General features: G+C 51.3%; 1 protein-coding gene across 3 annotated transcripts in view; it reads right to left on the bottom strand.

The window, feature by feature from the left end:
* Positions 1-14,821, bottom strand: part of RXRA (retinoid X receptor alpha) — a 101,657-nt gene that overhangs the window by 10,152 nt on the left and 76,684 nt on the right. For all 3 annotated transcript variants that reach the window (XM_041484049.1, XM_041484050.1, XM_041484051.1), the window contains exons 5-7: positions 9,123-9,292; positions 4,726-4,855; positions 1,364-1,496 (exon numbers count right to left, since the gene is read on the bottom strand). In XM_041484049.1, the coding sequence (XP_041339983.1) occupies positions 1,364-1,496; positions 4,726-4,855; positions 9,123-9,292 (433 nt within the window). The remainder of the gene's footprint in view (positions 1-1,363; positions 1,497-4,725; positions 4,856-9,122; positions 9,293-14,821) is intronic.

Genomic DNA, 14,821 nt, shown 5'->3' with positions numbered 1-14,821 from the left:
AGCTGAGAAGCCTCAGAGGAAAGGAAAACAATTCTTATCTCATTTGCTTCTCCTGTGTTTTGCTGCTTTGGAATGTGGTTGGAGATTGTTTATCCAACAGGTGGTTGTTTCATTGGTTTCTGCTGTGAATTATTTTGACTTATTGGCCAACTGGGGCCAAGCTGTGTTGGGACTCTGGAGAAAGAGTCAAGAGTTTCATTAAGTAAGTATCCTTTCTGTATTCTTTAGTGTAGTTTAGTTTAGTATTCTTTTATATAATATAGTATCATCATAATTAGCCTTCTAAGAACGTGGAGTCAGATGCATCACTCCTCCCTCATTTGGGGAACCTGGCAAATACAACATTCCACAGTGCCACTGTGATATTTTATGAAAATCCTTTCGCCAGGATTTTTTCTCCTGAGAAGGTGAGAAGCCTCAGAAAAGAAATGTAAAAAATAACTATCTGCTGCTGTGGAATGTGGCAGGTGCATCTTTGATTGGTCTCATGTGAATTTGTTTTTACTTGATGACCAATGACAGCCAGCTATGTTGAAGCTCTGAGCAGTCATGAGTTTTTGTTATTCATTCTTCTTCATTCTTTCTAACCTTCTATCTGTGTCTTTCTCTCTATTCTTTTAATATCGTTTTAGTATAGCATTTTTAATATAATATCACAAAATAATAACTCAGCCTTCTGAAACAAGGAGTCAAGATTCTCATCTCTTCCCTTGCCAGGGTTGCCTACAAATTCCACACCACAGCTTCTCACAGCTTCCCAGGGTTTTCCTGGGAGAACCATGTCTGTCTGTGCTCAGAGGAGATGTGACCACCCATCCCATCCCTGCCCACCTGCTGAAGATGCCCAGGGAAGACCATGTCTGTCTGAGCTCAGAGATGTGATCACCACCCATCCCTGAGCTCAGAGGAGATCTGATCACCACCCATCCCATCCCTGCCCACCTGTTGAAGATGCCCAGGGAACACCATGTGTCTCTGTGCTCAGAGATGTGATCACCACCCATCCTGTCCCATCCCATCCCTGCCCACCTGTCAAAGATGGACAAGGAACACCATGTGTCTCTGTGCTCAGAGATGTGACCACCCATCTCTGAGCTCAGAGGAATTGTGACGACCACCCATCCCATCCCTGCCCACCTGTCAAAGATGGACAAGGAACACCATGTGTCTCTGTGCTCAGAGATGTGATCACCATCCCATCCCACCCCATCCCATCCCATCCCATCCCATCCCATCCCATCCCATCCCATCCCTGCCCACCTGTCGAAGATGGACAAGGAACACCATGTGTCTTTGTGCTCAGAGATGTGATCACCATCCCATCCCATCCCATCCCATCCCCTCCCATCCCATCCCACCCCACCTGTCGAAGATGGCCCCGACGCCGGCGCTGTGGGCGCTGTTCCGGTGCACGTGCAGCCCCGTGGCCAGCAGGATCCCGTCCTTCACGGCTATGGAGCGGTGGGAGAAGGAGGCAATTAGCAGCTCGTTCCACCCTGGGGAGGAGAAAACCAGCGAGGCTGCAGGTTAGAGCCACGGGATCCTCGGGAAGTTTGGGATTCGGTGACGTCACCTCTCTAACAGGAGCCTTTGCTGCAGGAACGTGGCTGGATGTGGGAAAGGAGGGGGGAGCCAGCTTTTTCTTGGATGTCAGGGAAGGAAAAAACCATCAGGAACCCAAGGCACTAAAAATAAAGCTAGTAAGGGGAGCAGTTTCCTCTATAAACCGTGCAGACACCGAGCAAACAGCTCTGCCTGAAGCTCCCTGTGGGTGTGGAGCCCTGAGCTCGCCTCTGCCCTCAGCCTCCCAGCACTTCCAGCCCTATCAGCACTTGCTATCAGCTCATCAGGCTCCTCCTCAGGCCACAGAAGTTCATTCACCAGCCCTGAGCCCTGTAAAAGGGACCGTGAAATCTCTGGCTTTATTTGTGGGTTTGTTGCTTCTGCCATGAAAATGCTGGGAGGGATTGGGTCTGTTCTCTGCACAGCCCCACGTCTGTGACTGCTTCCACAGCTGCTTGGAAAACTGATTTTAGTCTTATCAGCTGGGCAGGCTGCTTTGGGATATGGGAAGGACATCCTCTGAGCCCAGACCTACAGGGAAGGGAAGGGAGACGTGACCTCCACACCTTCCAGCTGCCCTTCCCAATCCAACACCTCTTCAATTCCTAAATCCATCATAGGCTGATGGAGTTCATTCAGGAGTTCCAGAACTCCTGAAACAAAGCCCCAGTGAGAGGAAATGCTGCCAAACTCGAAGGGTGGAAATCTGGGTGACTTCCAGCCAGGAGCAGCATCTTCAGTAAGACAAGATGGGGTCTTCTGCAACACCCCTGGCCCGAACATGTTCTGGAGTTCTGGTCCAGAAACCTCAGGATATTTGGATTTAGGTTTTTTTTCCCAGGCTGGAAAAACAACACAACAATATCCCTCACCTCTCCTGTCACAAGAACACATCTCACAGCCTGGAACAAACACAAGGCCCATGTGTGCTGTATTTACCTTCTGCTGCAGCCGTGGGTTGTGCCATCAGAAATGTTGACAAGGAATAAAGTTCACTCTTTCCTAAGTGGCCACAGGATGTTTCCACCCCAGCACGGGAACATTTCTTTGGCTATTTACTGGGTGAGGCCTGGCACTTTCACAGGGATTGCAACACTGAAACCCGAGCAGGACGGAGGAGAAGGAGCCTGCAGAGCCCCATTCTCTGGAGGAAGAGGAACTCCCAGAGGCAGATCCATGGGAATTTGTCACACACAGCCCCACAGCAGCTCCAACCAACAGCAACCAGAGCTGGCTCTCCACACCCCTCCAAACTGGGCTTATTCCAGTGAAGGAGGGCTGGATTCATCAGCATCCTTCCTCTGGATTATTCCACGTAGAGCTGGGATGTTGCAGCTGGAATGGGTGAGATTTCCCCACCTTGGCTTTCCCAAAGAGCTGCCGAGACAGAGGCAAGCAGGGAAAATTCACCACAACCACAGGCAGCAAGCTGGAATTAGAGACCAGCCAAGCCTCCCCTGAGAGTTCTGCATTTCAGCCCAAGCTCTGGAGTGGCACAGCAGAATTCTGGGACTCCTGGGACTCCTCTCTCACCAAACTGGGTGGCTGCAGCCTCCAGGGGTGCTCTGGCTCCTCTGGGACAGGGAAGGCACTCTGGCAGAGCAGTGTCAATCCATTTCTCTGCCAAGTTTCCCCACCAGCCCTACAAACCCAGCTGCAGGGATGTAACACTCAGCACCCTGTGCCAGGCTGAGAAAACATCAGGTTATTCCTGTCTCAGCTTGGAAACAAGAAAACCAGTGGAAAACACGCTTAAAAAGTCAGGTTTCCTTCCCTTCCAAACAGCTCAGAGAGGGAGTATTTTTAAATGATTCAGGATTTGAGGAGAGCTGCTGCCAGCCCATCCAGCACTGCTCCTCCAGAGCTGTGTGCTCCACTTGTTTTGCCTCCCAGGATGCCTGACTGAGGCTCTTAGCTGGATTTTAATGCTTCAATATTTCATGGGCAGCTGTTCTCAGCAGGCCACTCAATAATACATTGAGCACTGCTTGGAAGGCCTGGGGAAGGTTATCTGAGGCCCTGGCAGAGGTGTCTGGAGCAGGGAGCTCCAGGGAGCTGCTCAGCAGTCTCAGGGTTGGAGCCACCAGGAAAATTTGGGATGGGAGGGGGTTGGCAGCTCCTCTCCTGCTGTGTGGAGCGAGTGACAATCAGAGAACACAGGTCAGGAGTTCTCCAGCTCCAGTTTTAATCAGCTGCCTGCTGAAGAGAGAGGAAAACCTGGAACTGCCATGGTGGGGTTGGGCTCCACTTCCCGAAAGGAAAAGGCAGAGCTTTGTCTGAATCCAGCTCTTTGCAGAAAGCCCTCCAAGATCCCCACAGAGAGGCTTCCCTGCTCATCCCCTCTCACAAGAGGCTCTAGAAATCCTCCTCTAATCCACACTTTGGATGTTCCAAAGGGCCCAGAGCCAGCTCTGGCAAAATCCATGGAGCACCTTCACCCAGAGGCTGCAGGAGCCATCCTGGAAGGGTGCAGCACCTGGACAAAAGCGAACTGGGGGGAAATAAAAGGAACTTTAAAAGTACCAAGGACTTCAACGTCCCTGCCTTACAAAGAGCTTCATGCCTCAAACACATCCTCCCCGAGCTCTGCTCCTGGTTTCTTGCCCTCCACGAGCTTTGTGCAGCAGCAGGAGCTTGAGTTCACTCAACAGGGGAAGACCCTTCCCACAACCAACTGCTTCCACCTCCCAAATCCTGCTCCTGCAGCCCCCCTGCTGCACAAGGAAATTTAAAATAAGCCCTGAGAGTTCTATTTTCATCTTGGTGGGTGGGAGAAGAAGTGAGATGTACTTTCCTCTCCTCTCTGGTTTTAATTATGATCAAACATTTCAGTTTGATGAAATTTCATGGGGGCCTGAGCCCACTTGGGTTTTTCAAGGCTCAGTTTGGGAGGAAGGCAGAGTTTAACTCCTTTGGTTTAAGTCAGCCAGCTCCTCATGGATCAGAGATGAAGCTGGGCCATTTTTCAGCTGATTTGCCGCATTTTGGATCCAATTCACCAACACATCCCATGCAAGGCTTTCAAAATCCTATTTAAAAACTGAACTATCAGAGTGTCAATAATCAATTAAAGATTTTCAAGCTGCCAGGACCTAAACCTGAGGGTACAACCGGTCCCAGGGGACACTGAGCAGTGCCCACGTGGGGACAGATGTCACTCACCTGCTCTGAGCAAGATGACCTGGTCATCCAGGGGCAGCTCGGAGAAGTGGGGGATCCTCTTGGCCCACTCCACCAGGGTGAAGAGCTGCTTGTCTGCTGCCTGGCAGATGTTTGTCACCGGGTCATTGGGCTGCCAAAAAAATCAAAATAAAGAAATTAAAAAAAAGAGCTGGAAAAGCTTGGAAAAGGCAGAGTGAGGAAAAGAGAGGCTGGAGGAGCAGCCTGCCTGCCATCGCCGAGGTGGGTGTTATCACTCACAGGCAAAGGAAGTGATTTGGCTGCTCCACCACGAGGGCTGTAATTGTTTTTAGCAAGCCCCAACATGGGAATTGGGAGTGCTGGGACTCCATATCCATCACCCTGACTGATGAATCCAAGCAGCTCCAGCCTGGGGAAGGGCAGACTCCAGCCTCTCCCAGCTCAATAAACCAGCACCAGAGGGGGCATTACAGAAAAAAAAAATCAAAAAAAAAAAGAGAAAACCCCTTTCCTTTGAAATATTATCCAGTAACAGAAACCATCTGCTCTCAAGGAGGACAGTCAGCCTAAACACACCAAATCCCTGTTTAAAGGAACTGCTCACAGCTCAAGTGGATTTGTGATTAGGAACTGGAAGAGCCTGTTTAACCCTGGGGAAGGCTGAGCTCGCTGATCCAAGCGAGTCTGTAGGGTTTACCTCTCTGGACAGGGATGCACGAGCCCTTCCCACCTCCCTCTGTAATCCCTGCTGATACCCAGCAGCTTGCATTTTACAATTAGCTTCCCTCCATGTCCTTAAAAGAGCAGTTTCCAAACTGGAGGAGAAGTGTTTACTTCACCCCTGGCTTGCAGGGGGAAGGGGTGTAAATTCAGAGGAAGAGCAGACAGGAATGTCAGCGTGACCTGCGGCACAGCCCCCTCCCAGAGGGGGCTCCCTCAGAGCCCTGGCAGCAAACCCAAAGCTCTGATGCCTCCGTGGCCAACATCTCCCATTCTCCAGGCTTAAAAATAGCCAGGATTTGGCAAGCTCGGGGCACCTGCCCTGGGAGCATTTCCACCTGTCGCGTGTAGAGATGGATGGGCACAGGCTGGCACCGCGCAGGGATGGGCCCCCCCTGTCCCACCCCGCTCCAGCAGCTCCCCCAGGGCTGCAAGGGCAGGGCAGTCTCGCCCCCAGGGAGCTGGGGCTCTTCCCTGAGGAAGGAGAGGTGAGCAGGGACTGGGCTTTTCCCAGGAGAAGGAGATCAGATGGGATTTCCCCTGGAGAAGGGGAAAACTCAGAAGTGCGTGTGAGGAGGAGCTTTGCAGGGTTCAGGGTTCCACTGGAAGCACTGGGAATGTGGATATTCAGAGGCAGGAAGGGGGAGAAGGGACACCAGAGGCCCTGAACATCCCTGACCTCAAGTTTGATCCCAGTTTGCTCAGCCAGGTGGAGAATCCTGGCATCCAGGTGGGGTGGGATGGGGATCATGACTTATGCTCCAGCAGAACCCAACCCTTGCAGCAACAAGGGCCTGCAGAGCCCCACAAAAGGGGTAATTTAGGTAAATCAGATGTTTTTGCCAAAGCTTTTATCAGGGCTGGCTCCTGGGCAGGGGCTCCAGGTGCCCCAGCCCTGGCTGTCCCTCCGTGGGCAGCACAAGCTGTCCCCAAGCCCTGGTGCTCCAAAGCCTCATCCTCGGCTTCAGTTCCACCTCAGATGGCAATTCCTGGAACCACCACGGCTCTTCCTCGCAGAACCTGATCACTGGAGCGTGAGAAGCAGCTAAAAGTGTCCAGAGGGCCCTGCCTGGCTCCAGGAGGGGAAGGGCAGTGCTGGAAACCCTCCCTGTGCACGGAAAGCAAATCCCCTCCTGCAGTAAATAAATAGCAAGGGCTCGGTGCCGGGGTGTGACAGAGCCAAAGGGCACCTGATCCTCCTGGAAAACTGCAGCTGATCCTCCTGGAAAACTGCAGCTGATCCTCCTGGAAAACTGCAATTGGAGGCATCTTCCCCAAAATGGGGACTTGAAACCAGACGTTCAAAGGCCAGTTAAGAGCCAGTGGGGAGGACAGCTCTCAGGTACAGGCTTTGCCTTCTGGCCAGGAGCCTGTCCCAGGCCGTGCTCGCAGGGCAGGAGCCCAAATTGCCAAGGCATGGGGCAGAGGCAAAGCCACCCCCTGGGACAGGGACATGGCACAAGGTGACAGCCACAGCCACGAGAGCTTGGAGGGACAGGACAAGGGGGAATGGATTTGAACTACAAGAGAGCAGGGTTAGAGCAGATATTGGGGAAAAATTCTTCCCTGGGAGGGTGGGGAGGCCCTGGGGAAGCTGTGGCTGCTCCATCCCTGGAAGAGCTCAAGGCCAGGCTAGACAGAGCTTGGAGCAACCTGGGATAGTGGAAAGTGCTTTTAAGATGATTTTAAGGTCCCTTCTAAGCCATTCTGTGTGGGTGCCAATCCCTAAATCACCCTGCCACCCCCATCCCAGCCTGGCAATGTCCCTGCAGGTCACCAGCCCGACTGCAGAGGCACAAATCAAAGCACCCAACACACGAGGCACACAGCAAACAGCTCAGTGTTCTCCCTGTGTTTATCAGGGCCTCGATTTGTCTGCCTTTCCATCACCTGGGCTCTGGGGAAAGGCAGCAGCTCCTCTGTCTTCCCTCTCCTCATCCCGTGGTGGCCTCGTCACCAGGAGCTGCTGATCTCATCCATCTGCTGAACCTGCTACAAATGTCACCTCGTGCTCGACAATAATAGGGCATTTCAACGAGCCTCCTGCTTCTATTTAGATGCAACACACATCCTTGTTCACAGTAATGCCTGTTGAATTATGCAGGAACCGGCTTTCAATTTGAGGAGACTCGGTGCCAGACGAAGCCATTTATTTCAGCTCCCTCTCTGGGGTTTGTTTTCAAGTCAGCACCAGGCTGGCTCCAGCTCCCCTGAAGGATTTTTGATCCTGTGGGCAGTCAGAGCCTCTCTGAGCCCCTCACTAACTCCTCCAAAAAAACCAGCCTCGTGGGGATGGATCCTCCTCCTAAATGCAGGTGAGGGTTTGTACCTGATCCTGTGCCTGATCCTGGAGTTTCACTGAGGGATTGGCTCTGTCCATACCACAAAGCCTTGGATATCCAAGAGCTACCTAAGGAATGCTAGGAAAAGCTGTCTTTGCAAAAAGAGCATCCCAAAAAGCCAATTACAGTTGTCCTGACTCCCAGATCCCTCACAGAATTCTGCTGGAAGGGACACTAAAGATGCTCTATTTCCAACCCCCTGCCAGAGGAAGGGATTTCTGACTCAAACCCTCCAAGCCTCATATAAAGAGAGAGATAAAAGTATTGTTTTTTGCAAATAAACACTGCAGAGTCCTTGCACTTGCATTTCATCAGCTCAGCCTCACAGCCACCCAGCAGGAACTGCACAGGGGTATTTCAGTGCATGAGCCTGCTCTCTTGGCTCAGCCAGCCCAAATGTTGGCAGAGTGCAACCTCTGAGTCCCTCAAAGGACCAGGAGATGCTCCCCACTGCAGCCTCAGTTGCTGTTTTTCAGAGGAATTCCTCTATTCCCACTGCTTTTACAGGAAAAGGGGCTATGGAGGAGTGGGGACTGTCCCTAACACGGCCTGGGCTGCAGAGGGTCCATCCCAGAAATGCAATTTCAGAGGAGGCTTTGGCTCTCTCATTAGGAGGCTGCTGCTTTGCAGGGAGATTTTTCCCTTTTGATAAGGGAATCTCATAGGAAAGGACCCAAAACACTTCCCCTCACTCTCCACAGAATCCCAGACTGGTTTGGGTTAGAAGGGACCTCAAGACATCTCATCCCAACCCCCTGCCATGGGCAGGGACACCTTCCACCAGCCCAGGCTGCTCCTGTCCCATTTCCCTCTCATCCCTCTCTTGGGCACACAACAGCCTGGTACAGCCCAGATGCTCCAATCAGGCCCAGTTATAATGCAGGTTTCTAACTGGGAAAAGAACTTGAAAGCCAACTCATAGGCAAATTTCTCCAGGTTTTCTCTCCTCAGAGCCAAGCAGCTGCATAATTCTGCACCTGAGGAGTCACACCCTCATTCTCCAGCTCTTATCTCTCTGCACTTCAGCCACACAGGTTTATTGCCTCAATTGGACTCTGAGCTCTTCAGTGCCTTCCTGCCTTTCAGCACTGAGAGCTGTTATTTACAATAAAACCTTCTCTGTGAGCCTTTTAATCACTCCTTACAGCACCTCTCACTTCCCTGTGGCTGTGGGACAGAAGACACCAAACGCTGGTGGCTGCTGGCTCTGGCCCCCAGGGGCTGGGCTGGCTCACAGAGCCTACAGCAGAGCCAAGAACTGCACTTTTATTTTCCACAGAGGACAGCCCCTCTGTGCCCCAGCTGTCCTGATGGTCACTCTGATGTCCCAAAGAGGGGCTGGGCAGAGGTGCTCACCGAGCTGGGGGTCAGGCCCATGTTTGCCTCGATGTAGGTCTCTGTCTTTGGCTCCACGGCGAGCTCGGCCTCCAGGATCTTCTCCACGGGCATGTCCTCGTTGGCGCTGCTCGTGGACTCTACCTCGTTCTCGTTGCGGTCCTTGCCCCGCTGCCTCTCCTCCTGCACGGCTGCAGGGACACAGAGGGACAGTGGCAGTGTCAGACTGTGACAGGAGGGTGATCACACAATCACAGCGTGGGGAGAGACCTCCAAGATCATCGAGTCCAACCCGTTCCCTGACACCTCAAGTCAACCCTGGCAGCCAGTGCCACATCCAGGCTTTGTTAAACACACCCAGGGATGGTGACTGCACCACAGAATCACAGAATAATGAGGCTGGAAGAGACCTCTAAGATCATCGAGTCCAACCCGTGCCCTAACACCTCAACCAGACCAATAGCACCAAGTGCCATGTCCAGCCTTTTTTTAAACACATCCAGAGATGGTGATTCCACCACCTCCCTGGGAAGAGCATTCCAGTGCTTTATTATTCTTTTGGTGAAAAATGTTTTCCCGATATCCAACCTATACCTTCCCTGACATAGCTGGAGCCTGTGTCCTCTTGTTCTGTCAGTGCTGCCTGGTGGAAGAGACTGATTCCCACCTGTCTACAACCTCCCTTCAGGAAGTTGTAGAGAGGAAAAAAAAAACACCTCCCCAGGCACACAATTCCAGAACTTTATCACTCTTTGTGTGAAAAACTTTTTCCTGATATCCAACCTGCATTTCCCTTGGTGCAGCTGGAGACTGTGACCTCTGGCTCTGTCAGAGTAACGTGGTTGTCACCACTGAGTCAGGAAGGGACAAGTGACACAGACTCCACGGCAGAAGGCTAAAGAGGTTAGAAACCCCCAGTTTATTGGAACCCCTTCTTTTATACCCTGGTTCCATACAGGAGGACCAGACTGGTCACTTAATCAACACATTTCACGTGATTGCTTAATTAAGAAGACATCCTTCGGTAAACACCTTCTGAGGAAAACAACTTGCTGCAAACACCACCTGCAGATTGTTCACCATTCTTTCTCTCTGCCTCCCTAAAACTTCCCAGACCAATTCATGGGAAAGCTTGTCTGGCTTTCTCTCTCTCTGAGCAGACTGTCATCTCCACAATGTGATGGCTGACCCTCACAATTAAAAGGCAAATATCATGTACATATGTTAAGAGAAATTTTACAGATTTATAGTTATGTTTTAACCCCCTTGTGCTGTCATCGGGGGGTGGCCTGGGTTTGGGACATTTGGGAGGGTTGGCTCATTACCATGGCAGCTGACCTCCAATCAAGATTTAAGGAAGTCATCTCCACCACTGGACAGTGAAGAAGGAGTCAATGGACAGAATTCTGGAGGAGCTAAAGGGTTAAAATGCAAAACCTCCATTGTGTGGAGGAGCACATGGTGGGAAAAATCCTCTGCTCTCAGTGCTGTAATATTTTATCTATTCAGTCTTCTGTTGTATTTTTGGATAAGGTTTTGATAAACCTTTTAAATTTTTTGGAAGTGAGTAGCATTTCTCACAGAGTCACCCCCAGTCCCTGCAGGTGACCATGAAACCCCAAAGCCCCTGCAGGATCACCCCCCTCTCTGATGTCTGCTCCCTGTGTGGCCAGAGCGGGATATCCCAGGAAATGTGAGATTTGGGGAAGGCAGGGAGCAGCCCCAGCCTGGGAAATCAGCTCTATGTCAGGGATGATCCTGCTTGGACAGGGAAAGCCCTTTCTCTGCAGAGGGACAGGTCCTGGAATTAAAAAGGTCAAAGACAAATGATGGAAAGCACCACAAAGGACGCCACACTTCGAGTCATTGTGGGAGAGGGAAGGGGGTGCGTGAAGGGATAGAATCAGGGAATCCTAAAGAAAAGTCAGGTCAGTTTAAAGCAGAAATCCCAAATTCAGCCACCTCTGAGGCTGGCAGTGCTGAATCTCCCTGGAGGCCATGCCTTGCCCCTCTCCAGCTCCCTGGCCCAGCTCCCATGGGACAGGAGCTCCATGCAAACATCCATCCTGCCTTTGGCTCCAGACAGACAGGAGAGACCTGTCCCAAATCCTGTGGGGTGGGAATGATCTTGCCAGCAGCCTGTCACATGCTGAATATATCTGAGCAGCTCAGAGATGAGAAACACTTACTAGATGCTAATAACATTATTATTATTATTATTATTAATGACCTCCTTGGAAACCTGCACACGCTTTTCCTACACCTGGAAGGCAGCTTTGTGCAGCTGCAGTGGGAACTCTCTCCTTCTCCATCACCTTGTCAGGGACCCTAAATCCCACACTTTTCCACACAGCACTGTTTCCCACAGCACATTTGAGCCCACTCTGCTTGAGAACAGCCCAAGCATCTCTGGCCATGAGACACAACTCTCTGAACTCACCCAGCTCTTTGCTGAGGCACTCCAATAACGTCAAAACCCTGCTATTTATTGACATTACCCCAGCATTCCCTCCCTGCTGCATCTAAAGCAGGTTATGGGATGTTCAGGTAGAGCAGCAGGGGCACAGGTGTTATTTGGGGGAAACCAGAGCTGGCTGTGACACAATGAGGCTTTTCAGACCATTAGTGAGAGCAGCTCTAGGCCAAGTGCAAAACCAAACCCTGCAATATGAAACTCCAGGAAAAAAATAAAATAAAATGAAATGAAATGAAATGAAATAAAATAAAATAAAATAAAATATAAAATTGAAACACAGGCTAAAGGAGCCCTCTCTGCCTGTTGATGCCATTATCCCAGCTCCTGGGGCTGATTCCCAGTGCTCTCCCTCCTTCCCTCAGCATTGCTGTTTGCTGCATGTCAACAGAGCTCAGGCTCTGCCATGTGAAAGCTGTTATGCAAAAAGGCAAAAGGTTCCTTTCTGCAAACTTCTCTGGGCTGCAGAGGCTCCCCAGGCCCACCAATGTTTTCTGCTGGGCTGCCAGAGCCAGGTAAACTCAGATTTGTGTCGTGGCTTTTGTCCATCTGGATTCTTCTTCTTCTTCAAGAAAATTCTTCTTCTTTTTCAAGCCATCATAAAACCCTGCTTTAATTTCTCCCCTCCAACCCCACTCCTGCTTCTCCAAGCATCAGAAAGAGGGAAGTTTTTGCTTAATGCCAAGCCTCCTTCGGCAGCACAGATGCACAAAGATTCCTCTGGGCACATTAGAGGAGATGAAACACCTACTAAATAACACGAAAGCCTGAGAGAAAGGCAAACCCTCCACAAATGGGATCTTGTAAAAAGACTTAAATGCCAAAGTGCTGATGGAGATTTGCAGCAGCTCTCAAGGATGAAGGTGCAAAGTTGGGATCACTGGGGTCGCTCCAGCGTGGTGTTAACCCCAAAAACACATCCTCGTGCTGGACATGGGATTTGTGGCAAAACATTGCAGAGGGCTGGGCAGACAGGGGCTGCGTAAAGCCTTCAGTCTGCAGATCTCAGCCTCATCAGTGCCACATTCCTGGGCTGAAGAGTCAGACAAAATTCAGGGGCTGTGGGAGAGGATCTTACAGGGCACCTCGACTGAGATCAGGCTGAACTCAACTGATACAAACAATTCAGAGACAGACGGGCAGAGATCAGACATGTAAGGAGTTCTTTCTATTGATCCGAGCTCGGAGCTGCTGCACCAGAAAATTGGTGCTGCAGCTCCTGCAGAGCTGGTCAGGGGACAGCTGACTCATCCCAGCTCAGCCCCACGCACAGCCCGCACTGCAGCAGTGACACCCCGGGCACAGCAGATGGCACAGGCACACCCAGCAGCCAAAGATAAACCCAGCCCTCAGCAGGGAGCGTCATCTGCTCTGCCACACCCTGCTGCCGAGCCCAGGCAGGACAGCAGGACAAGTGTGGAATCACTTGGCCATCACCCCCGTTCATCCATCCATCATCCATCCATCCATCCATCCATCCATCCACAGGCACAAGCCCAGTGGAAAATGTCCAGATTTTCTGCCACCAGCCTTTCCCTGGAGTTCCTGAGGACGTGATAAGCTGTTGCTCCTTCTTAGGAGAGGTGCTGAGGGACACACCACCATGCCAGGAAAAAATGGGGTCTGTGTTGCTTGAGATGTAGGAAAAAAACTACACACAGAAGAGAGGTAAAAAAAGAAGGACAAGTAGTTTTTTACCCAGGAAATCTGGGAAAATCTCCAGCAGTGAGCAGACCTCTCACCATGCAGACCTAGGACCTCATCCCTGGAGTCCATCCCCACTCTGCTGGGGATTAGTCAAACAAACCACAGTGGAGATGACAAAAACACATTTTTCAAATGGATCTGGTCTGGGAACTGCGCTACTTTGTGGATTTGGTTTTTATTTATGTTTTTAAGAAGAGAAACAGCAAGGTGGACCTGCATGGCAGCTTGTCTGGTGACACCAAAACAGGAATAACCTTTTTCTTCTCAGCTTCCCAACAACGCTGCTTTTCCTGGTCCTGAGGGTGGCAGAGCTTTGGATGAACAGAGTGGGTCTATCCACCTCAAACGCAGGAGCTGAGGCAGGAATTTGGGGCTTGCTGCATCCCAGAAAAGCCCCTCGTGGCCACGCCGTGTCTCCAGAGCTGAGCTCCCCAGCCCTCTCCCCCCTGCTGATGGCTGTGCCAAAGCTTTTATTTCTCTTCAAGGAGCCTCGGATGGCTGAGAGCTTTCCCAGGCTGGTTTTCTAAACATAAGGGAATCATTTCAACCTTGCAATCCACTTGAGGAGAAAAAAAGATGCAGTCAGAGAGCTCGGAGAGGCAGCCCCACCTCCTCCAGCTATGTCTGAGCCCAGCCAAGGACAGAAGCCTGTGTTTTCCATGGCACCTGATGAAGAGCCTCTCCTGTTATTCTGCCTGATTTGGTCTGTACTTGCCTCAGGCCAGTTGCTGTCATGTTTCATCCTGAGCTTCTCCAGCCCATCTGCACTTCCCCAGGTCATGGTACAGCAAGACATGGAGCCCCGTGTGTCCGAGCCACTCCTTGGTGACCACTGGTGTCTTTAAAATCCAAAATGTCTCATCCTGCGGACTGCAGATGAGCCTCAGCTATCCAAGCCCGAGAGCTGATGTGCCAAAATACCAGATCCATCCTCCTTGGACACCTTGGCTTTGCTCATGGGGCAGCATCTGATGGCTAAAACAGCAGCTTTGAGTCCATTGCAAAGTGCCACCCAATGAAGTTCTGGTGCCCAAACCAACCCCTGTGGGTGGCCACGCTCCTGGGCACTGCACTTCTGCACCAAAGGAATGTCACTGGAGGCAGGGAGAGGATTTTCCACAGGGCAATGGTGTTTCTGAGAGGGCAGGAGCAGCACGGCTTTGTTTATTTGCTGGGAGAGACCTGGAGGCTACAGCAGCTCCAGTGACACTCACCCAGTGTCAATACAGAGCTTTTTGGGATGGAAATCCACCCCTCCGGGAGCAACAGGGTGGGGGTTGTTCTTTCCATGGGGAAAGAATAATTCCCTGCCCCAAAAATGGGATTTTCTCAGGGAAACACCTCTCTGTGAACTGAGAGCACAGGGGGAAGGCACCAAAGCTCAGCCCAGAGAGCCCCAAACCTGCTCAGTTTTAGTTTTCCCCCATCCTGCAGGTTATTTATGAGGTGCTGGGTGGGGTTATTGGGCATTTTCGTTTCTCTCACACTGGAATTTATTGGGCTCTGCTGCCTTTCATGAAGCCACATCTCTGCTGTGTAT

Source organism: Pyrgilauda ruficollis, unplaced genomic scaffold (genome assembly GCF_017590135.1).
Source record: "Pyrgilauda ruficollis isolate IOZ18807 unplaced genomic scaffold, ASM1759013v1 scaffold62, whole genome shotgun sequence".
Classification (NCBI taxonomy): domain Eukaryota; kingdom Metazoa; phylum Chordata; class Aves; order Passeriformes; family Passeridae; genus Pyrgilauda; species Pyrgilauda ruficollis.
Note: the sequence above shows the minus strand (reverse complement) of the source record. Positions and strands in the feature narration are given on the sequence as shown.